The sequence below is a fragment of the Zeus faber genome (assembly GCF_960531495.2).
Source record: "Zeus faber genome assembly, chromosome: 9".
Taxonomy (NCBI): domain Eukaryota; kingdom Metazoa; phylum Chordata; class Actinopteri; order Zeiformes; family Zeidae; genus Zeus; species Zeus faber.
Window position 1 is genome coordinate 26,199,134 of NC_137197.1, and position 23,814 is coordinate 26,222,947.

General features: G+C 45.0%; 1 protein-coding gene across 1 annotated transcript in view; it reads right to left on the reverse strand.

Annotated features, from left to right (window-relative positions):
• cep164 (centrosomal protein 164) overlaps positions 1-19,756 on the reverse strand; it is a 37,747-nt gene extending 17,991 nt beyond the window's left edge. The window contains exons 1-17 of the mRNA XM_080006730.1: positions 19,671-19,756; positions 18,573-18,656; positions 18,298-18,409; positions 16,505-16,619; positions 16,322-16,411; positions 15,399-15,563; positions 12,156-12,275; positions 11,960-12,040; positions 10,099-10,203; positions 8,506-8,601; positions 6,475-6,720; positions 5,865-5,918; positions 5,671-5,744; positions 4,905-5,196; positions 3,895-3,995; positions 2,622-2,753; positions 1,507-1,702 (exon numbers count right to left, since the gene is read on the reverse strand). Of these exons, the coding sequence (XP_079862856.1) occupies positions 1,507-1,702; positions 2,622-2,753; positions 3,895-3,995; positions 4,905-5,196; positions 5,671-5,744; positions 5,865-5,918; positions 6,475-6,720; positions 8,506-8,601; positions 10,099-10,203; positions 11,960-12,040; positions 12,156-12,275; positions 15,399-15,563; positions 16,322-16,411; positions 16,505-16,619; positions 18,298-18,409; positions 18,573-18,651 (2,058 nt within the window). The 5' untranslated portion in view covers positions 18,652-18,656; positions 19,671-19,756. The remainder of the gene's footprint in view (positions 1-1,506; positions 1,703-2,621; positions 2,754-3,894; positions 3,996-4,904; positions 5,197-5,670; positions 5,745-5,864; positions 5,919-6,474; positions 6,721-8,505; positions 8,602-10,098; positions 10,204-11,959; positions 12,041-12,155; positions 12,276-15,398; positions 15,564-16,321; positions 16,412-16,504; positions 16,620-18,297; positions 18,410-18,572; positions 18,657-19,670) is intronic.
• Between the last annotated feature and the right edge of the window lie 4,058 nt (positions 19,757-23,814).

The window sequence follows — 23,814 nt, forward strand, 5'->3', positions numbered from 1 at the left end:
GTGTACAAGGGAGAGTGCGCCTTTGACCAGAACGTCCAGTAATTCCACAGATGTGGTGATGAAAGTGGGGAATAAATCTGACCATCAACGACGGAATGTCCTCTAGTGCAGAGGCTCCCAACCACCAGTTCGCAGACCCTGCTGGGCTGGGGGGTATTTGCCACCGGGCCGTTACGAACATAGGCGGGATTTTTTCAGGAACCATCTGCTATCTGCTCTGCAGCAGGGCAGCAGCAGGAAATTAGTAAATTAAATACACCCAGAGTTTTTATTTGCTTGGTGTGTAGAAAAAGTCACGCTGATCTGAGCTGCAGGTCGTCATTTTCCTTTTCAGCCCAAAAGAAAAGCAGGATTCAAATCTACCATAATTTATCTCTCTTCGTTTACTCCTCCTCCCTTTGGGAGAAAGGAAGATGAGAGGCTGCATACTATGTGCCCTATCCACGTGTTATTGGTCTATGTGCAGTCAGACCAGCTTTTTGTCTGTTATGGATCTCAGACAACTGGGAAACCCCTGTTCAAAGATCGTCTCTCTCACTGGATAGTGGAAGCGATCTCATTGGCCTACTCCTCTGTGGGGAAGGAAAGACCCAGAGGGTCTTAAAGCTCATCCTACTAGGGGTGTGGCTAACTCATGGCCATTGTTACGAGGTGTGTGGTGCTGCTTCCTGGACTACACCACATACGTTCACCAGATTCTACAGTATCGAAACGACAGCATCAGCACTGGCGCAGGCTGTTTTGATAGCTGCCAGGAATTTGCCTCCGTACAGAGTTACGCTATGTGGTTGAGAGTGGTAACGGTCAGGTGATACAAGGTCAGCTGTATGCAGAATCCCCATCCACGAGCATGGCGGTGGGTCTGAGGGGGTGGAAATATCATTTACCTCCTCACCATATGAATGGGTTCTTATACAGTACACTGGGATTGGGGTTTGAGGTCAAATCTGCCAGTTGGTGCTTGGAATGGACTATCCGGACCCCAGGTTCTATGTCTCGGCCTTTGGGGGTTTGCATAGGGAGCTTGAGGTTTTAGTTTGGGGGTCAGGGAGATTTGGGGGTATAAAAAAGGGCATAATAAGAAACTTGAGATTGAAATGATTTAAACGCTTGGGTTATACAACTCTGGTTTTATGGATGAACAACCAGGGTTCTTACCGCTGGCCTCAATGATCAGCTCGCTCAAGAGCTGAATAATATGTCAGAGGACGTATGACCCAGTATATATACTGGGGGCGGGCCTTATGATGGGTGTCCGAGTGGCCCAATCACAGCCTCTCAGGGCCAATTTGAGGCTCGGTTGGTTAAAAAGTGAGCTGTCTGGAGACAACTTTCGGCATAGTAAGAACTCTCGTTTCTTCATTCGTAAAAACCAGTGTTGTAGCACAACCCAAATGTTCATATACACCAAAAGCAACTCCTTTCAACTTTGAACCATAAGAGCGGATTACTGGCTGATCTGTTTACTGACTGAAAAGTTCTTCCTTCGGTTCCCACTTGAGTCACCTCTTGATTCAGCGAGCCCAGCTTCTCCTCCCTCTCTCCCAGCAGTCGCCGCCTCTCGGCCAGGAGCTCCGCCTCCAACACCGCCTTCATCTGCACTAAGTCCCGCCTCCTCTGGGCCTCCAGCCTATCTCGCTCTGCCGTGCGTTCCACCTCCAGGGCGCTGTGCAGCTCCCCGAGGACAGCGTCGCTTTCCTCCCTGAAGACACACACACGTATACACAAACCACAATATTAACATTTACGCAGCAGTGTAGTCACTGATTGGAAGTCGGTCAAGGCAGGGATTATTTCAGGGTCCACTATGATTCAATTCAAGTATTTTCCTAATGTGTGAAAAAGTTGTGAGAAAATCTGCATAATAATTGAATAAATCATGTTTGTTTTTCCTTATTGTAATCAGGGCTTAAAGTTTAAAAAAAAAAAGTCCTGAGTGGCTGAGCAATTGTGAAGGACAGATCATGTTCTCCAATGAATGTGCACACACGCATTTTTTGATCACAAGCACAGTCGGTCATTGATGCCGAAGCCGCAGCAGTAACTGTCGCTCCCGGTAACGTGGTCATATGTTGGAGTGCGCAGGTAGCTGCTTTGTGACTGGGGTCAAATTGATGACGAATGAGCACTTTCTTTCCGCTGGTGCCGTACAGTAGCCTCCTCAAGCACACCGTGCAGAGACAAGCGCCCAGCTCCCTTCATTTGTGGCGCCAAGTTCCAAAGGGCACCCCCTCTCCACCAGTTTCCTCTATCCATTACCAGCGCCATTTGTTCTGAACTCCTTTCTCAGCTAAGGCCGCATCTTCGCCAGGTTTCATAAGCTGTGTTGCCATTTTTGATCCATGCTGCAGGTAGCATGCTAACACCACATCAGCGCTATAGCGAAGAAAGAAGCTTGCTGTTCATTGGATAAAAAATAATTGTGTTGATCGCGTACCATTGGTAGATGCAATACTGTTTTGCTTCACTGAACATGATTGGATAAACCGCATCCCCGACGTGGAGTGAATTTTGAACTTTTTTTTCCTGGAGAATAGTTTGGGAATCTAAAACAGCCATACGCCGGAAATCAGTTACAGTGCCGGAGACCTTTAAGCCCTGTGTTGTGTTTTGAGTCTGACCTGAGCGTACGATGCTGTCTCTCTGTCTCCCTCTGGACGTTCTCCCTCAGCTCCTCCAGCCTCCTGTCGCACTCATCGGCCAGCCTGTCCTCCTCCTCTCTCCTCTGGGACTGGAGACGCCGACGCATGGTGCTGGACACACACACACACACACACACACACACACACACACACACACACACACACACACACACACACACACACACACACACACACACACACACACACTTAAAGATTGGTCTATTGGTCTGATTGTACTGATCTGCACAATCAGTGGTGATTAGATCCAAACCATAACCATATGTAATAAAGAGTAGAAGCAAGAAAACCATGAACCAGATTATATCGCCGTGAGTATAGGTTACAGGAATTTAAAGGCATTTTTCAGCGCCATTTTCAACCCAGGCCTTATCAAAATGTTGGTTCCCGCCATTTATTAGTTCATCTGTTCACCAAAGCTTTACTACAAAGAAACTTACCACTCCGCTGCAGGTCCACACTGTGCTTAAAATGCAGCTTAAAGTTACAGAATGATAGGAACCAACATTTAACATAAGGCTCGGTTTGGAAAATAGCCAAACCTGGCCTTTATGTCCAAAACAAAAACAAAAAGACTTGTCTCGTAATCACATTATGCAGAGGAATCTATGACACAAGATACATGGACACAGCTCAGTTAAGCAACTCAGTCATAGTGAGAGATTTAGACGTGTATATCAAAAAAGGCAGATGCTAAAATTGCAATCGTGCCTCACACACAGTTAGTAAAACGCATGTGAGGATTCGGAGGCACATTAAATTCACTGAGGAGAAGCATTTCTTTTATATAATTTGTCCACCCCATTCAATTTAAAATGTTGGTTCCTGTCATTTATAACTGTTCATGGCACACCTCACACAACCTGGAGGCTTTATTATTGACGAAGTTACCACTCTGCTGCAGCTTCACACTGTGGTTGAATGCAGTCCAATGGGGCATACTGTACTTACATACATTTGAAACGGAAACAGGAACCTCACATTTATGTCAAATGTGAGTATATATTTGAACATGTTATAAATTCCCTCCCATAATATCACATTTTATTTAAGATTACCTTCTCCAATTGCCGCAGTACATCCTGAGCGTAAGGTTGGCTACAGCAGGGAGCTGGTAGGAAGCGGCCCAACTTCCGGTTTCTAGTCTCTTGCATTAGCAAGAGAGCAATAGTTAAAAAATGGTGAACCTATCCTTTACGGACAAGAGCATCAAAGCCTATGATCCGATGCTCACCTGACTCTCTCCTCAGACTCCTCCTTCAGCTTTCTCTCCTCCTCCTCCTCTTCTTTCCTCAGCTCCTCGCGGAGGAGGAATATCCTCCTCTCCTTCTCCATCTTGACACACTCCCTCTCCTCCCCCACCTCCCGCTCCACCTTCCTCCTCTCCCCCTCTCGCTGCCTCTCCTGCTCGCTCTCCTCCCTCTCTCTCTGCGTCTCCTCTTCCCTCTCTCTCTCCTCCCTCTGCCTCTTCTTCTCCTCTTCCCTCTCTCTCTCCTCCCTCTGCCTCTTCTTCTCCTCCCATTCTCTCTGTTCCCTCTCCTCCCTCTCTCTCCGCCTCTCCTCCTCCCTCTCTCTCTCCTCACTCTCTCTCTGCTTCTCCTCTTCCCTCTCCATAGCTCTCTGTTCTCTCTCTTCCCTCTCTCTCTGCCTCTCCTCTTCCCTCTCTCTCTGCCTCTCCTCTTCCCTCAACCGCTGCCTCTCCTCTTCCCTCTCCCTCTGCCTCTCCTCTTCCCTTTCCCTCTGTCTCTCCTCTTCCCTCTTCCTCTGCTTCTCCTCTTCCCTCTTCCTCTGCTCTCTCTCCTCGCTCTCTCTCTGCCTCTCCTCTTCCCTCTCCCTCTGCCTCTCCTCTTCCCTCTTCCTCTGCTCTCTCTGCTCGCTCTCTCTCTGCCTCTCCTCTTCCCTATCCCTCTGCCTCTCCTCTTCCCTCTCCCTCTCCTCTTCCCTCTCCCTCTGCCTCTCCTCTTCCCTCTCCCTCTCCTCTTCCCTCTCCCTCTCCTCTTCTCTCTCCCTCTGCTCTCTCTCCCCACTCTCTCTCTGCCTCTCCTCTTCCCTCTCCCTCTCCTCTTCCCTTTCCCTCTGCCTCTCCTCTTCCCTTTCCCTCTCCCTCTCCTCTTCCCTTTCCCTCTGCCTCTCCTCTTCCCTTTCCCTCTCCCTCTCCTCTTCCCTTTCCCTCTGCCTCTCCTCTTCCCTTTCCCTCTGCCTCTCTTCTTCCCCTTTTCTCTGTTCGCTCTCCTCCCTCTCCCTCTTCCTCTCCTCCCTCTCCACATCCTCCTGGGACTTCCAGCTCAGTTCTTGTCCCAGGAGGCTGCTCTGGTCCTGCATGGGGGATTCAGCCTCTCCGACATGGTCGTTGGAGCTGCGGACCAGCCGGCCCCTGGAGGTCTCTGGCCTCTGGAGACCAAGGGAAGAGCCGAGGGCCTCGATCTTCAAACGGGGCCCCACGTCCCTCATCGAGTAGGAGCAGGAGGGTCTCGGTACGGAGTCAGAGTCGGGGGGACTGGTCTGGTGCAGGACAAGCCGGTCCACCTGCATTGGCCTGGACAAACGCAGGAGAATGTGATGCCTTTTTAATTTCCAGCGTAAATAAAGCAAACGTGTGTATGTACAGGAATCACAGTTAATAATTACTAATATATCATATATCATGAAGTTGACAATTAACTGTCATACAAGTGATTGTGATGTTAGTCTTTCAGTTCATTATGTGCCACTATCAAAGTAAAACCTTCCAATAGTGTAATACATGTCTGCATAAATACATGTCTGCATTTGCAGAAGAGCCTTTTATTGGCCGAACATTGGGGAAAAAATGAAAATAAAAATTCAGGTACAGTTCATTTACTTCTATTCTAATTACTTTGAATTAATGGAAACTCACCTAATTCACATTCTGTTTATGTAATTGTGACAGCTCGAAGTTATTGAGTTAATACTTTGCCCTTTGTAAACAACATTGACAAAAATTGTCCCATATTGTGACAACGCATTCGACTAGCGGATAGCAACGAACCTCTCAGCAGCCACGCCTCTCTTTTCCTTCTCCAGGTCCGTGGCATTCTCTGACAGCCTGTAGAGGCGGCCAGACTGAAAAATAGACAACAGGTCGAGGATGAATGGATTAGAGTGTGGGGAAATAAATAAATAAATACCTCAAAATAAACTGCATTGTGTGTTAAAAGGGGATAGTGTGACTTGTGACCGTACCTTCGCACCCTGTGTGGAGGACAAAGCTCCCTCTACTTCACTGGCCACAGACTCCTTCAAAACCACAACAGTTTTGCATTAACACATACACGTTCAAATGAAGTGCATTATAGATTTTGATCTTGATATGAAAAACAAACAGCCATGCAAGCACTAACAAACAAACAAACAAACAAACAAAGCCTAGTGGGTCAGTTAAGAAAATAACATCTCAGCAATCAGCAAGCCACACAAGCATTGGGGAAGGAGCTGATCAAGGGGTTGTAGCAACAAAGTTCACTATGTGTCTCGTCAAAACAAACTAAAAATAAAATAAATTAAATCACAGCTGTAAAGTAAAAGAATAGCGAGAAAATAAATGGGGGGTGCCGGAGGGATCCAGAACTCCCCAATCCAGTCCTCAGGGGCTCAAATAGTCAGACAGCTGATCAGCCGGTCGACCACACGCTTAGGGATTTTATTTGACCTTGTGCTGTCAGCTCGTCGCAGACCTCTGAAGGTGAGGTGGGTGAGGGAGCCCCTAAGGCAGTGGAATTTGATGGGGGTGAAGGGAGGATGTAAAGGTGGGCGGCGGGTGGGAGGCACACAGCCAATGTACACCGAGCCCTACCTCCGCCAGCAGGGGGCGTTTATGGGAAGCGCTCTCCTCCTCGCCAGCGGAAACCTTTTTTTTCTCTGCACCCGTTCCCGCCCAGGGGCCCCCTGTTTTCGCCTCGGTACCCCCCGTTTCCACCTGGGGACCCCCCGTTTCCACCTCGGGACCCCCCGTTTCCACCTGGGGACCCCCCGTTTCTGCCTGGAACCTCTCGACGGGTCGCTCGTCACTCCCCCACTCCTCCTCCCCTTCGTCTGTCAGCTGCCCTCGGCTCAGGGAGCAGCCCCCCATGGACCCTTCATCAGTTCCGCCTCCATCAAGCTTCTCCTCCTCCTCCTCCACTACCTCCTCCTCCTCCTCCTTATCCTCCAGCTTCTCCTCTACCTCTTCCTCCTCGTCCTCTAGCTTCTCCTCCTCCACCTCCTCCTCCTCTTCCTCGCCCTCCAGCTTCTCCTCCTCCACCTTCTCCTCCTCTTCCTCGTCCTCCAGCTTCTCCTCCTCCACCTTCTCCTCTTCCTCCAGCTTCTGCTCCTCTACCTCATCCTCCTCTTCCACTATCGTGTCATCCACACGCCTCTCAACCTTTTCTCTGTCGCTTGGCCCCCCCTCGTCACTCTTTCCATCTTGCCCTTCCTCACGACTCTCTTCCTCCGCTTTTGATAAGCCTTCACCATCACTTGCTACACCTCTCCCTGCCGCGTCCACCTCCTCTACACCCACGACCTCTTCCACCACCCACTGCGTCTCCTCTACTTCCCTGTCCTCCGTGAACCTCTCTACCACCTCATCGCTCCACCCCTCCTGACTGGCGACACTTCTCTCTCCCCTCTTCTCGCTCGCTTCTCCCCCCTTCCCCTCCTCACCAGGCTCCCCATCATCATCATCATCATCATCACTGGTCGGCACATCATCACCCCTTTCCTCTTTTCGCTCCCTCTCAGCATCCCCATCCTCGTCTTCCTCCCCCCTTCTCCTCTCCTTGAAGTCATCGCCTTCGTCAACCTTCCCCCCGCCCTCTCCCGCTCCATCACCGTCTTCTCCATCCTCGTCTGCCTCTCCCTCTCTTTCCCACTCCCCCGCTCCCTCTGTTTCCCGCTCCCCCTCCCCCTCTCGCTGGCGTCGGCCCCCGACAGAGTCCTTGGGTTAGAAACCCCGTCCGTCCCAGCGAGGGGAGGTGTACAGACAGACACACACATAAGTGAAGGAGAGAGGGAGGGAGAGAGGGGGGACGAAGGTGAGGAGAGGAAGTGGACAAGACTTTGTGACTTTCATCACACAGATGCATGCAGAACCAACCCTTAATCTGGGATTAGGGGTAGGGATCGGCAACAAGGACCTCTCAGATATCAATTAGGATGCAATCCGCTGACTCAATGTGGTTCTGTGACAATAAAGATACCAATAATATTACATTTTAATTTTCTTTGTAATTTATGAGTCCGGAAGGTCATGGCTGGGCTCCTCCGTAAGAAAGCAAAGTTCTCCGGCACTTGAGATTGAAAAATGAGCATATTCTGAGAAAATCTGTATCATCAGCAGAGATCTTCCCAGTTGGAATAGCTTTAGATGTTGTTGTACCATCTGAAGCGATCATATTCTGCATGAACGTACAAAAAAAAATGTAATATTAATAATGTAATAGTAACACAAATTGGGAATCATGGTGGTGGTAACGGTACAATAATTGCCGAAACCTAAAAATCAGGATACTTTTGATTGATTTTTTAAAACAAATTTCAATCTCCCATTCCTTTTTAGGTATCCGAGAACCAACAAGATAGTGAGTGCATGAGGGTGAATGTTAGGAACAAAACACAAAAAGAGAATAGGACAAATAAAGGAAATTATGAAAAAATGTAAAGGCGTTGAAAACAGACACACATGCATATACAGTATACAGTATATACAGAATGTATACACATATACACACTCATGAAAAAACAGTATCTCAGATCCTGTAAAAAAAACAAATAAACAAAAAACACTGGCAAAGTACAAAGTGCTGAAAAGGCGTGAGTTGTGTTTTTTTTTTTTTTTGTTTCAGACGGCGAAGCAGTAGCAGTGACAGTAAGCGGACAGGAGGACAAAGAGGAAGACGCAGTGGCAGCCAGGGCTGTAGGAAAGGTCCCAGCAGCACAGCAGCTACACACAGTGACAGACACAGGACATGGTGCAACAAGGAGGTGGGTGGTTGGGGGGAGGTTAAAGGTCATGGGATAGAGAGAGAGAGAGAGAGAGAGAGAGAGAGAGAGATGGATACACAGTCAGACAAGGAAGGAAAAAGGGACAATGAGAGTCAAGAGGAAATGTGGCAAAAGCACAGGTGATTATTGCTGCCTCGGAGAAAAAGAAAAAAATGATTAAAAATCAGTCGTCAAATCAGTCAGTCTTTTTTTTTTTTTTTTTTTTTTTTTAATCGGTTTATCATGCCATGTTTCCATCTGAATTTCGGGGAAATCTCTTAAAACTAATTTTTAAGAAATGTCACAATGAAATAAATGTAAATGACGGGCCTTAAGGAGAATGCGCGCAATTACGAAATGAGTATTACGAGATCAGTCGAGTTGAGGAAAATAAACTGTCTTCCTGAATTTTGATGTTGCAGTGTTCAATGTTAATGAATGTCAGTTCTGCTAAACAGTATCTAGACATGTAGAAATATATTTTTCATTTTAATAAAAACGAAATTAATAAATGTGATAGAAAATATAAGAAAAATACACATTTTATACCTTCTTTTGTATTACTCTTAAAAGCTATAATATGATAGTGGGATAAAGTAACAAACAAAAAAAAATGAATTCAATTAATTAGTTAATCACAATTATTTGTATTACCATTTATCATCAAAGATTTCACAACTTTCCTTTTCTGACTAATTAATCCATTTCGATAACAATCCTGTTTTTGGGTCGATGGCAAGAAATGCCGACAACATACTACTGCAATTTACTACATGGTCAGGGGAGAAAGTTAACTTTCATCAACAAAATATTCCAGAGCTGTGTGGAAAAAAATATCATAATAATATTGAATATCCATTGAAAAAATGAGCCCTGAGCCAATGACCATTTTAAAACCATACGCTTAAAAAGTGTAAGTTGGTGTTTAGATCGACAACGCCTTCGAAGTACATACAACTTATAGCCCTTTCCCATTGCACCAAAAACCCAGTAGCACCCGCTTAGATCCGGCATTTGTCATCAGTGGGAAAGGTAACACCAGAGTTTCATTCCTGGGTCAAATGACCCTGCAATAGACACATCGGCTCCAGCTCCGTTCGGCTCGGATATGAACAGGACACCCGGGTCGACCCGCTCATTTTGGCCCCTTTACCAATGCGATGCGACGGGTCCAGAGGTTGGCACGTAAATAGACAGGAATATCTGTGCATCATTCAATCATTTCATATCCCATTTTAAAATCAAAATCAGAAGTTGATGACTTTTGTATACCAACTAATTTTGGTGTAAAAACGGTATTAGGTTCACTATGAGAATGTCACAGGACACAATCACAGTGAAGACGTTACACTTTTAACGTTACAAAACGATGCACAAAGCGAAGAAGATACGAAGAAGAAGAAATGGCGAGAGTGTAGCGGGGGGGGGCGGGATGGGTGTGGATGGAAATGTGTACCTGTTGCGACTGCGGCTCCGTGCTGGGGTCGACCGACAGCGCAAGGTCCTGCAGCTCGGGCTCGGTCCTCTCCTCCGCCGGAGCTCCGCCACTGGCCTCGCTGTCCTGCAACGAACAAAAAAAACAAACAAAAAATAAATAAACCAACAAATTAACAAATGAACGACTAACACAAATATTTTTGTGTGCGTACATGTGCGTATTCTGCGCAATGGCCCTCACACTCACAGACAACGTGACTAAAATGTGTTTTCTTGGCAGTTCACACATACTGTCATCCGAGTTTGATCCAGATCGGTCCTTTATTGTGGAATCATTTTGTGAAATTCTGCATTTCTGCATGCGCAAGTGACAGCGCGCACAAGTCACATGATAGCATTGCAGTCTAGTGATTGGCCAACAATAGGGACCTCACCAAGATGGCGACGCGTGCAGATGTAACTTACGTAAGAACTTTATGGATTTCATGGATCCGACAAACCCACAGACTATCTGAATAAGATTTGTATTCGGGGCAGTTCCAACATGGCGTAGTTAGAGTTTCATCCAGATCGGCAGTTCAGTATTGTGGATGAAGTTTGTGATCAACAATCGCCACCTCACCAAGATGGCGCCACACACAGTGCGCATGCCCAAAGTGACGGAGTACACAGATTACTACTACTACTACTACATATTAACTCTTAACCATACAAAGTTAAAAAGTGACAGATATTATTTTACTACTATCAACCTTCATTATGTTTAAAAAAAAGTTCAAGTATTACCAGAAGACAAGTGGATTAAACAAAGCACAGCGTATGAAACTTCAAAAATATATACACTTCCGGGGACAACTGACACACACAAGAGTAAGACAAAATCAGTCAGAATTTATAGACAAACACCGCCCGATCATAGAATTATAATGTAACCAGGTCGGAACTAATTAACTTGTGCAGTCACAAAACACACCGGAACCTAGAGCCAAAGCACACTCGTCCATTGAACTTATTTATTATTTACTTATTTATATTATTATTATGATACAACTTAGATATGCAAAATACTTCTGTGTATTTCGAAGCTTTTGGCAGTTAATACGCGTTACAGCCACCAGTTGTCCCAGTCTTGCGGGACTACGGACCCAGAAGTGCTACATGTGCTACTGTGTGTTTACACTTGTAGCCGGCAAGCTGCTAATGCTTAGCACCTACTTGCGCTACTCCCCCACAGCCTCTGGTTTTTGGGTGCATGTTTCCGGTTATAACAGGCTTTCTGTTAACTGTCCACTTGCCAGAGCCGTGCCAACAGCGCTTCGCGAGCAGTGATACTCACGTGAAGTTGCATGACTTTTTTTTCCCTTTGACGAATAATAACCCTGAATACGTGATCAGCATTGCTTGCTTCATTGTTGACATCTACCCAGTGCTTGCTGTTACAATCATTGTGCTGAAACTATCAGGTACCAGGTATCAGGTACTATCAGGTAAGCGCAAAGCATCCTGTTTATATGCTTAACTCACCGGTGTGTGAACTGGCCTGGATATGGATGAGCGTCCATGGCGCACAATAATATAACGTTTCTAAAGAGATAAGACGGAGCCTTCGCCTCTTTATACTATTTATGCCTTCCTCTCCTCTATTATATACTATACAGTATTTTATACCATTATATTTTGATGTGTCCCGACGTTATTTTCTATTTTATTTTTACCTTACTTCTTATCCCCTTCTTGACTTTTTTTGCTGCTGTAACACCTGAATTTCCCCAGAGGGATTAATAGTGTCCTTATCTTATCCAAAACACTGTTGCCGTGCGCTGACACGGTAAATTGGCAAAATTGTGAATGAGTTGTCAGGTGCCACCTCTGGTGCCTACCTCATACTGCAGGCCCCCACCGAGGGCATCCAAGTCCAGGTGGAGGTTCCTCATCAGTCTGGCTGAGCCGCGAGCGCTCGGCTGAAACAAAGAGGGATCAACATAAACATCGTAGACATCACACTGACAACAACAACGACAAAAAGCCGCCACCGCGTTTGAAGCATGCCGTTTGCCGCATGACTTTCCATTGTACCTCGTTCCCTGAGGTTTTTTCTCTTGTGTCTTCGTCGGTGAAGTCGTCTTCCAAACCGGGTAGGGAGAGGGACACCCTCTCCTCGTGGCGACTGCCGAAAACACTGGAGCTCCGAGGACCCTGACAAAGAAGGAAAGTTGATTTTTAAAGGGACCTTAAATTCATCTTTCCATCTGTTGTGTTGGCTCTGGCTTTTTCCTCCGTGCTATTTCGTCAAGGATTCAAGAGGTTTATTTGTCGCATACATATTCATACGATCATACATAAATGCAGTAAAATGTCTTTGCAACGCACCCAGAGATTATGCACAATAGTTTCTAAACCGAACATAATAGCTAACCTAATTTCTACCTAGCTAACTAACTGAAACTGATTCATAAAACGTAATGCAATTAGTGAATAGAATAATATAAATAAATAAAAATAAAAATAAATTAAGACTCAAAAAGGTAATACAGAGTTGGGGTACAAAATAGAAGTAAAGGGAATAGAGTTATGTATATGGGATAGGCTATTTTTTCTATATACAGATATGTACAGTAAAGTGCCTGTGAATAAAGTGAGTATGGAGATATACACTACAGTATAAAACAGTACGACACAGCAATACAGTGACACCGAACAGAACAGCAATACAGCACAGTATGCAGTAACCCAGAACAGTGATACAGTATGCAGTACAGTATGCTACATACAGTACAGTAAGACAGTGGGGCCTATGTGAGTGGGAGGGTAGTTCCAGTGGTACGTTGGGCTGAACACACCAACGTCTGCAGGACCCGCCTGTCCTGAGCAGTGCAGTTCCCAAACCAGGCAGTGATGTTGCCTGTCAGGATGCTCTCCACCACTCCACAGTACAAGGACTTGAGGATCCTCACGAGACCCTGAATTTCTTCAGCTGCCTGAGGTGGTAAAGACGCTGTCTCGCCTTTCTCACCAGAGTGTCTGTGTGTGTAGTCCATGTTACATCCTCTGTGATGTGGACTCCCAGGTGCTTTAAGCTGCTCACCCTGTCGGCAGAAGCCCCATTAATCACTAACGGCATGCGTCCTTGGTTGTAATCCCCTCCCTAAAGTCCACAATCAGCTCCTTAGTTTTGCTGATGTTCAGCTGGAGGCTGCTGTCCTGGCACCAGAGTGACAGGTCAGCCACCTCCTTGCGGTAGGCCTTCTCATCGTCGTCTATGATCAGGCCCACCATGACAGTGTCATCAGCACACTTGATGGTGTTGGAACCGGACCTGGCTATGTCATGTGTGTACAGGGAGTACAGTAGGGGGCTGAGGATGCAGCCCTGGAGGGGATCCTGTGTTCAGGGTGAGGGAGTTGGACATGTGCCTCCCCACCCTGACCACCTGGGGCCGGGCTGAGAGAAAGTCCAGGATCCAGGCACACAGCGGAGGGCTCAGTCCTAGCTCCCGCAGCTTGACAGCCAGTCTGGTGGGGACTATGGTATTGAAAGCTGAACTACAGTTGATGAACAGCAATCTCACATCGGCCCCCTTCCGGCCATCCAGGTGAGTGAGCAGGACCTGGGAGACCGTGTCGTCCATGGATCTGTCCGGCCAGTACATGAACTGCAGTGAGTCCGAGATGCATTTGAGGAAGGCGCAGATGTAATCCTTAATCAGCCTCTCGAATCACTTCATGACCACCGCTCATCCCCAGTGGTGCAATTCCAATTAGCTGGCGAGCTAGTGGTGTTGTCACCAGACTCAAACCGCGCAAAAAAGGAGTTCCGTTCGTTGGCTAGACCTCTTGAAACGCTAGGGATGCGTCCACACTCGTGGCTGGGGAGGAGCTGCTGTTGTAGTTCGTAATAGTCCGCAGCCCCTGCCAAAAGGGTCTGGTGTCCCGTTTCCCATCTGTTGCTCCCCCTGTCCATGTACGTCCGTTCAGCGTCCTTCACCGCCTTCCGCAGATTGTACGACGCCACTTTGTAATTGTCCATTTTTCTGGATACAAGACCGTTGTTGTAAGCGGTCGAATGAGCATTCAGAGAACTGCGGATGGATTTATCGACCCACGGTGTCTGGTTAGGAAATATCCGAACTTTCACAGTGGGAATGATGCTGTCCACTAACGTGGCTATGAAGCTCATAGCTAATTCCTTAAACTAGTTGACGTCACTGGAACTTGATTGGAACATGTCCGAGTCTACGTCAGTAAGAGTGTTCTGAAGTCTCTTGATTGGTCCGACCACCGCTTCACATCCCTCGTCACTACCGTTGCATGCGCGGTGCACGGCTTGTAAACAGGGATGAAAGCAATGGCCGCGTTGTCTGATTCCCCAAAAGCGGGGAGCGAGACGATCTGTTCTTCGACGGTGTGTAACAGTGGTCCAAAGTTCTATCTCCCCTGGTGGCACACGTGATGTGTTGATGGAAATTGGGCAGGACTTTTTTAAGGTCTGCCCTGTTAAAGTGCCCAGCCGCCACCACAGCCGCATCGGGATGTTTGTTCTGAAGTCCGCACAACACATCATATTCAGTAGGTCCGATAGTGCTGTGTCGGTGTCCGCTCGTGGTGAAATATAAACAGCTGTGATGATGACCGTGCTGAATTCCTGGGGGAGGTAGAATGGACGGCATGAGATGGTCAGCTGTTCCAGGTTCGGCAAGGAGGAGCAGGAGAGAGTCTTGGTGTTGTTGGGGTTACACCAGTGGCTGCTCGGATTTCCCCGACTCCCCCAACCTGTCGGCGCGGAACACAGAGAAGGACTCGGCTGGACGAATGGCTTCATCCAGCACTGGCCGGTTCAGACATGTCTTAGTCAGGCAGAGGACGCAACAGTTTCTCGTATTCTTGGAACGTTCATTTTGTTCTCCAGGGACTGGACATTAGCGAGAATGATGCTTGGCAGAGGTGGACGGTAAGGTTGCGTCCTCATTCTGACCCGAATGCCGCCGACGTTGACCGCGGTGCTTCATCCGTGGGCCCACCCGTGGAACAGCGGCTCCAGTGTTGTTGTTGTTGTTGTTGTTGAAAGCGTAGGTACGTATAATCTCCGGGGGCTACTCTAAATTCGCAGATAAAAATCCCAAAGTTGATCTTTCAGGGAAACTTTTAAATCCACGAGTGCATCGCGGCCATAGGAGATCACTGCCAATTAGTTTCTGGCAGACATAGTGATATAAAATGGATAAGAATACTAAAATGTGCATAAACAACGAGGAGCGCCTGTGCAGGCAGCCACAACGAGTGGCGCCACGTCACAATCTATTTTTATTTATCATTCTCTTACCCCGAAGGACGTCTTAAGAGGCTCCAGCCCCCCAGAGCTGCCCAAGGACCCCCGCAGCGGAGGGGTGGTCCCAGCGAGGGGACCGGGGCCACCGGGGCCGGGGGCATCAAGACCCCTCAGGGGAGCCAGGCCGGACGCCAGGCGACCCAGAGATGAACTCGGCAGCTTGAGGGAAAAAAGAAAGAAAGAAGGAAAGAAAGAAAGAGACGTGTGCATAAAAAACATCAGGAGTGTATTTAAAGACACAAGAATCTTGAATCTTGAATCTTGGATAAATAAATAATTATCGCTGTGTCCCTTTAAGTGCATATAATTATCGCTGTGTCCCTTTAAGTGTATATACAGGCTGAAGTAAAAATGTGTCTCTGTACAATAAACCTTATTCAAAAGGATGAATATGTACATAAACATGGACAAGAAAAAACAAGAAAATAAACTAAAATACAAATAAGAAATGATAAATTTGGTATGTACAATAACCCTAAACACTAATAGCCCTTTCCCACTGCACCAAAAAGCCGGTAACATCCGTTTGTAATCAATGGGAATTGGGAAAGGAAAAGCCCAGGTCTCAGTCTCGGGTCAAATGACCCTGCAATAGACACAGGTTTTAATCGGCTCCACCTCCAATTGGCTGCGATGTGAACAGGACACCCGGGTCGACCCGCTAATTTTGGCCTGCTGCACGATGCGGCCCGTGTTGAAGTGCCAGGTGCTGGCGCATAAATAGACAGGAATATCCATGTATCATTCCATCATTTCATATCCCATTTACAATCCAAAATCAGAAGATATTACCTGCATTAATCCATCCATCCATCCATCCATCCATCCGTCTCGGAACCCCACCTCCCGTCTCTACATACAGTATCATGACATTTGTTCTGGGAAAACACTGCAGCAACAAAAAAAAGGTCGCTAACCCCCGGCGTCATGAATGGCTTCTTCTTTTTCTCCTTCTTTTCCTTCTTCTCTTTCTTCTTCTTCTTCTCCTTTTCCTTCTTCCCCACCACACCTCCTCCTGCTCCTCCTCCTCCACCTCCTCCACCTCCTCCTCCTACTCCTCCTACTCCTCCTCCTCCTCCTGCAGCAGCAGTGGAGGCTGCCAGCTGCTCACGCTCCTGAGCCGCGAGGATGCGGTAGTGCTCGTCGCAGGGGTGGTCCCAGGTGGAGCGGCCCGTGGAGAAGTTGAAGTAGTACACATCCCCCGTCACGTCCTGGCTACAAAAGTAAATGTTTACTGTGAATGTTTTTGATTGATAGGCTTACTGACAACTTCCTGTTTGCTGTTCAAGATTCAAATTTAAAGTCAGGTGTATTTCATTGGTCTACGGCATTGGCTCGCAGAACTCAGAACTTGTGCTCAAACCCCATTGCCTCAGAGAATTCGGGTCCCCTATTGTTATTGTTCGGATTATAATTATAGTCGTTATTTTAGGGCAAAAGTTTCCGGAACACCACGATGGCTACAAGTATGGACACCAGCGAGGTGTCTTTATAACCGGGACGTCGCAAAAGTCTCATGGTTCAAGTTGCGTCCAAATCATTCCCAGACGGAGCGGAAATTTGTGAAAAACCGACGAAAACTTGACCAATATCTCGTGCTTCATGATTCACCCACACGCCGACGTTCGAAAACCTAGGACTAAATGGACGCCTTGTGATGTCATCGTCCAATTCAATATAAATGTTAAAGTTGGAGTTCTGAAAGTCCATTCGCACCATGTGCGTCGCGTGGTGTAGACTCCATCACTCTGTAGTGGTTAGAGATTACAAACTAGGCGGGTGACTTACCTGGCGGACGTCTGCGGGGCTGTTAGATTGATATTTTATCTTTTTGGTCTTTTTGTAAATTTGTGTTATATGTGTTTGCCACAGCGGTAAGAAAGAAATTTGGCAAGTCCATGATGAGCTCATATAGCCCGAACAAATCTGAAAAACCGAATCCTGAAAAATTATTTGTAATCACGTAATCACATAATTGTGTATAATCATGTACTCCACATTAATCCACAGAAACTTGTGACCACGTTGAATCCAGTCCACCCCAACTGGGAGAATGGATGATGCATTCATGAACTAGGATACGGAAAACTAGAAGCCGTAAAAAATGTATACGTCACAGAAAGACGTCTACGTTTTTCGAATTTCATGGAACTGTAATCTATCTGAAATTTAATCCACAGAAAGGCATCACCAATAAAATTGCCTAACTTCGCTGCGTAGACTTCCGTAAAGACGTCATTATTGCCCCACACGATACCACACGTCAACTTTTCACAAACAATGAGGTAAGTTTAGGTACGTTCGAAGGAAAAAAATAGGCAGTTGTTTTAAAGAAAATTCATTTACATGCAGCTTTCGACAGCTTAACGTAATGAAATGAAAAGAGAAAAAGCATTGCAATATAGACAAGTAATTTATATAACTATTATTTTCAATTGTACATTGTTAGAAAAAATACAACAAAGTACTAATTAAAACTAAGATTATTTTTGTGAAATCACATGTATTTATTTTGATTGCTTTATAAAATACTTACAAAGTTTGTGTTTGTTATTGTTTCAGATGGCGAAAAATAGCAGAGTTCTGTAGCAATCTTCAAAATGTTATTCATCACTTCCACAACTAAAATGGCCCTGTGTATTTCATTAAATCTGCATCTTGGTTTCAAAAGTGGAAAACCCAATCAATTTGGTTCTGGAGCCGAAGCTCCAAAAATTAAAAGTAAAGGCCATCTCTACTTAGGGATATTTGGACACCTTGAGGTTTCGTGCCACCTTTGGAAGCACAATAGCTGCAGAAACGGTTGCAGACAGGAGTTTCCCTACGCAAAAGGAGGTTGATCCAAGGGGGGTATGAGGCGTCAAGCGTACTTGCGTCAGACGGGTTTCCTTACCAGGGCTTCCACTCACGAGGCAGGGGGGCAACAATGCCCTCCCTGGCCAGCCATAGGAGCTCCGGCTCATTATCTGGATCGATGCCAATCTCTCTTGCGTACTCATGGATCTCTGTCGAGAGAGAATCGACGGCGGAAATGGAAATGAGAGGCAGCGAGAGACAATTAGGCATGAGAAAAAGAGTTGATGCAATAGTGTGTGATGGAAAGATTTTGGTTTTAATGCTAGCCAGTGCTACGCTCTGCCCAGGAATACGTTATGGAAGTGGAACTACCTTGGTCAGAAGGGGTGTAGTTCTCGTCATAGTCCTCTTCGAGGATCAGCTGATCTCCAATAAGAGCAGCAACACTCATGACTCCTGGGGACAAAATAAATGTTAGGATAAAGGACGTTTATAACAAAGCTGTTATACATGTGCTTTTATAACTTGAAGTAAATAACTACATCTGTGAACAGAATGGCGCCTGCATACAGTTCAGATGGACAATTCCAGTAAGTGCAACATACTAACTTCATGTTTAAAATAATGGCGTTTTAATGACAGCTTGCATCCTATTTTGTTGCATTACTACCACCCTTTCACTGTTTATCTGATCTCACTGTGTATGTGTCTATGTCTATGTCTATGTGTGTGTGTGTGTGTGTGTGTGTGTGTGTGTGTTTGTCTGTCTCATATAACTCATATAATCATCAATTTGTCTTGATCTTCTTCTCCGTTGCCTAAGATCAAATCTGCACATCTGGGACTCGGTGACGGCCGGCCAGTGACAGAGCAGTTATGTGTGCCCGTCGGCGCTGACCAAACACTTACTGTTAGGTAGCAACATTAACCAGGGGCATCATCATGTGACGTATACGTGACATCACAATGGGAGGGGGGGGATTGTGATACCCCACAAAATGGGGGGGTTGGGATTCTCGGGGTCGGGTCTGGGGGTATGACGTGGAGGACAGGATCGTACCACAGAACGTGCCGCCGGCAAGGAGGTAATAATAACGTAGGGTAAGGAGAGTTAAGAAGAACTGCTGTCTCATACACACACATCCATGAAGAAGGGCTCCTCTCCAGCCTGTGTTTTGATGGACACCCTCTAAACCACAGCCAGACCCTTGCTCGGTCAGAACCTATTCGACAGCCTCTCTGAATGTATCAGTCGCAGTTTACTTCAACCTTTAGACTGGTTAGCTGATTGTTTAAAAGAATAATCAATTCAGCAATAATGCGCGCATCGTTTGATTGTTGGGATATACACTTATTTGAACGTTGTGTGGAGGAGATGAGGGCTGAGGGTGAGCCTCATGGAGTAGACATGCTAGGCAGCTAACTGCTCTTTCCTCCACCCTAAACAGTTATCGGTGTTCGGCTATTTACCTTCTGGGCCGCGAATGGTTTTGCTTTGACGTTTCACTCGATGGATGTCATGTTCAAAACGGAAGGGGCGCGGATACACGAGGGACGCGCGGGACAAACTGTCAGCAAGGAGCGCAGAAAGACGCCAGGCGATCTCCAAGGACGCTTCGTCCGCTTCCTGTTGACGACGGAAGCGTCGCGGAAAGAGGCGCGATGGGATTGGCGCCGTCGCGTGTCACGTGACGCGTGCCCGGGCCAATGGGCGGAGGGGGCTCTTTTTGCGCCGGAGATTTAAAAGGAGGAAGGAGCAGCGAGGCGCTCGAACCACTTTCTTTTTTTACTTTGAACGGACACATTGTTTTACTTGACGACTTTCGAAGAGGGCCGTCCACTGTGCTTTGCCGGATTAGACAGATTTTTATTCGCTTATTTGTTTTCGGTTTGTTCTCCCAAGAACATGTTCATAATGTGAATATATTATAATAAACAATTATTATGTATAATATATTACACCCAGGGATGTGTCATGGTGAGGACTGGTGCGTTTATCTTTGCACTATGAAACTAAACAGCATAAAAATGAAAAATGAATGAATGAACTAAATAATAAAATAAACATAAAACCGTAATTAAAAAAAAAAAACGAAATATACAGATATAGCCCCCCAAAAAAATGCACAGAGGACAACGGCGCGACTGAGATCCAAATCGGCCCACGGTGTTCTTTTTGCAGTGTGCTTTTGCAGCTTTGGCCCCTCACAGCATGCGGAATGTTAATGAGAAGAAACCCCCTGGCTCAAGAAATCACTTTAAACTCTGTGGCTCTCCCGTGTTGTCAGCGGGAATTAGAATCAGAATCAGGATCGCAATGAGTTTGATGGCCTCCAAGTTCATTTTCACATGCGAGGAATTTGTCATGGTGCGGATTGGTGTGTTTCTCTCTCCGGACAATTACAATTAAATTTAAAAAAAAGAAAAGCTTCATAGAAATAGAAACACATTCGTTTATAAAATAATACAATAAAAAAAAAAAAAACCATGAGAAAAAAAAAAAGAATGAATAATAACAGAACAACAATAACAAAAATAAACAGAAACAGCTTAATATGTTAATATTCTGTGCACAGGATAAATAAATGGTATAGGTATACAGGCTCTACATTATTACTATGTACTTACTTTTTTTTAAGAATGTTGGGACCCCTGTGCTACTCCCTCATGCTTATGTTTGTGTACTTTATGTACATATTGATAATTTATTATGTATAGCCTGTTTACCTACACCAATCATGTATCCTGTGCATTTCGTTTGTATTTTATTTTGTTTGTATATACTTTATACAAAAGGTACACTATAAGATATATACTTTAGTACATTGTTTATCCGTGTTTTTAATTTGCATCTATTAAAACATAAAATAAACCATGATAGCATAATAAATTAATTAATCTTATCATAATCAATAAATAATGAATAATCAATCGGCCTGCAATTCTTTCCAGGACCCAAAGGGGGCAGCAGACCTCAAGTGTGGAATCTCTGTATAATGCGTCACCTTTACACACTAATGATGATGTGATAATTAGATTAGAAGATTTAGAATTCCTGCCAAACAAATAATGGCCTCACATGTATATTTATCATTTACTCAATTCAAATCAATGGAACAACAGAAAATCCAACATTATGAAACGTTTTTTTGACACAACTAAATTTACAAAACATATCACTGTTTTATGTCAACTCAATTCGCAAATTGAGAATGAGACTCTTTTTTTTTTTGTTACATAACATTCCGTGCCAATATCACTGTGTAGGAGCACTAACACTTTTCCTTGTGGATTTCCTTTTATTGTTCATTGTTTATTACTGCGGGTTTATTTTACTTGTTTATTGTCAACATTTTTAGGTTGATTTGGTATTTCCAAATTGTTAAATCGTCATTTTTAATCCGTACTTCTACATTTATGTTGCCTTTTTCTGAATAGGCAATAATGTAAAATAAAGTATCTATCTATCTATCTATCTGTCTATCTATCTATCTATATATGTATCTATCTATCTATCTATCTATCTATCTATCTATCTATCTATCTATCTATCTATCTATCTATCTATCTATCTATCTATCTATCTATCTATCTATCTATCTATCTATCTATCTATCTATCTATCTATCTATCTATCTATCTATCTATCTATCTATCTATCTATCTATCTATCTATTTAATGATCTATCTAACTGTCTGTCTGTCGGTCTGTCGGTCTGACTGCCTGTCCGTCTGTCTGTCTATTTCACAACAGACAATAGATTTTGATATTGTAAAAGGGGGCCAATTCCCTTTCTCCTTTTCCTTTTTAAGGGAAACAGCCCAGAGGCGTTGGCAGGACATGCGGGGTGCCCACTCTCGACACCCATTCCTTCCCCTCCACATTCGCACCGTGACTCCAAACGTGGCGGTCATTCATCTCCTGGGGAGTTCTCATCCCCAGGTGACCACATGGGGGATCAAAAGGGTCGACCCCCCGTCCTGCTGGCGCCAGGCCGTCGCACGTCCAACACGTTGTGATGGGGAAAAAGCTCCGTTTCCTGCTCTACACTTTCCCAGCAGTCAGCTTCAAACGCACAGCACATCATTGGGAGTTTATGTATTTGTTTGTATGCTTGTTTTTGTTATTTATTCAACCCCTTCGAATGTACACGGGACTTATGTAACGATTAACAACAATCGTCCAGTGTAATAAACGAAGAAAGAGAAATTTCAAAGAAAAGAGTCAGACGATAAAAAAAAAAAAGGTGAGAAATAAAATGAGAATCAGAATGTGAGAATAAAGAAGATCGTTTTAGTGCATTCTTCATTTTCAGATCGTACAATTTGGCGGGTATTTAAAAAAAAAAAAAAAAAAAAAACTCCACCCACGAATAAAAGCTAAAATTAAAAAAAAAAGCTCATTAAAAAAAATGCCACGCTCTTGTCCTCTATCATTATTTCAAATGTAACATTCTGATATAATACGGTTTGGTTTTTTTGGGGTGTTTTTTGTACCTATCCAGTCACATTATGGAGGACACCAAAATATTTTCACCACATTACAATAAGTGATCGGCTTCAATATCGTTACAATAAAGTCACAACAGTGCACATTAACATAACAGTACTATCACCTCTTTAGAATAAACTCTTCAGAATAATAGACTCTTTTACAATCTCCGGAATAAAGCTCACCCCGAACAATTTGGGGGGGTTTTCCCCAAATAGGTCCACAATCCCCCCGCATGAGGTCAGAATTGAGGCGAAACGGGACAACGGCGCGACTGAGATCCAAATCGGCCCACGGTGTTCTTTTTGCAGTGTGCTTTTGCAGCTTTGGCCCCTCACAGCATGCGGAATGTTAATGATAAGAAACCCCCTGGCTCAAGAAATCACTTTAAACTCTGTGGCTCTCCCGTGTTGTCAGCAGGAATTACAATCAGAATCAGGATCGCATTGAGTGTAATTCCTCCAAGTTCGTTTCCACATGCGAGGAATTTGTCATGGTGAGGATTGGTGTGTTTCTCTCTCTCCAGACAATTGGCATTAAAAAAAAAACAACTTTAACAGTGAAATTTTGATATGAAATGGAATATAATGAAATACATTAATTCATAAAAGAAAACAATAAAAATAAAACCATACCGAAATCAATCAAATAAAAATGAAACAATCATACAAAATTTAAAAAAAAACCAATATATACAGAAATCGACAAAAATACAGAACAGAAATAACACTATGTACTTACTAAGTTGTTGCAGAGTCTACAACATTAACATTCCTATGTATTGCACGGATATTGCACAAGTTGGTTGTGTGCGTGTGTGTTTTGTGTGTGTGTGTGTGTGTGTGTGTGTGAGAGAGAAAGAGAGTGGGTGAGTGAGTGATCAAATTGAATTGGGTGAGGGGGGGGGGTTGATGAAATGGCTTTACTGGCACGGGGACACATTTACATTGTAATAAACAAAGGTACCTGAAAGAAAAAGAAAATGTTAACTTGCGGTTAAAAAAAAGTGGATAGTTGCTTTCAGGTATCAGTCAAAGATGTTTGGTAACCATAGGTTTTGATCGGGTTAAATGCTTTTCCTGCCCCGTCTCCGTATTGACTTTACTGTGTGGGTGGGTGGCT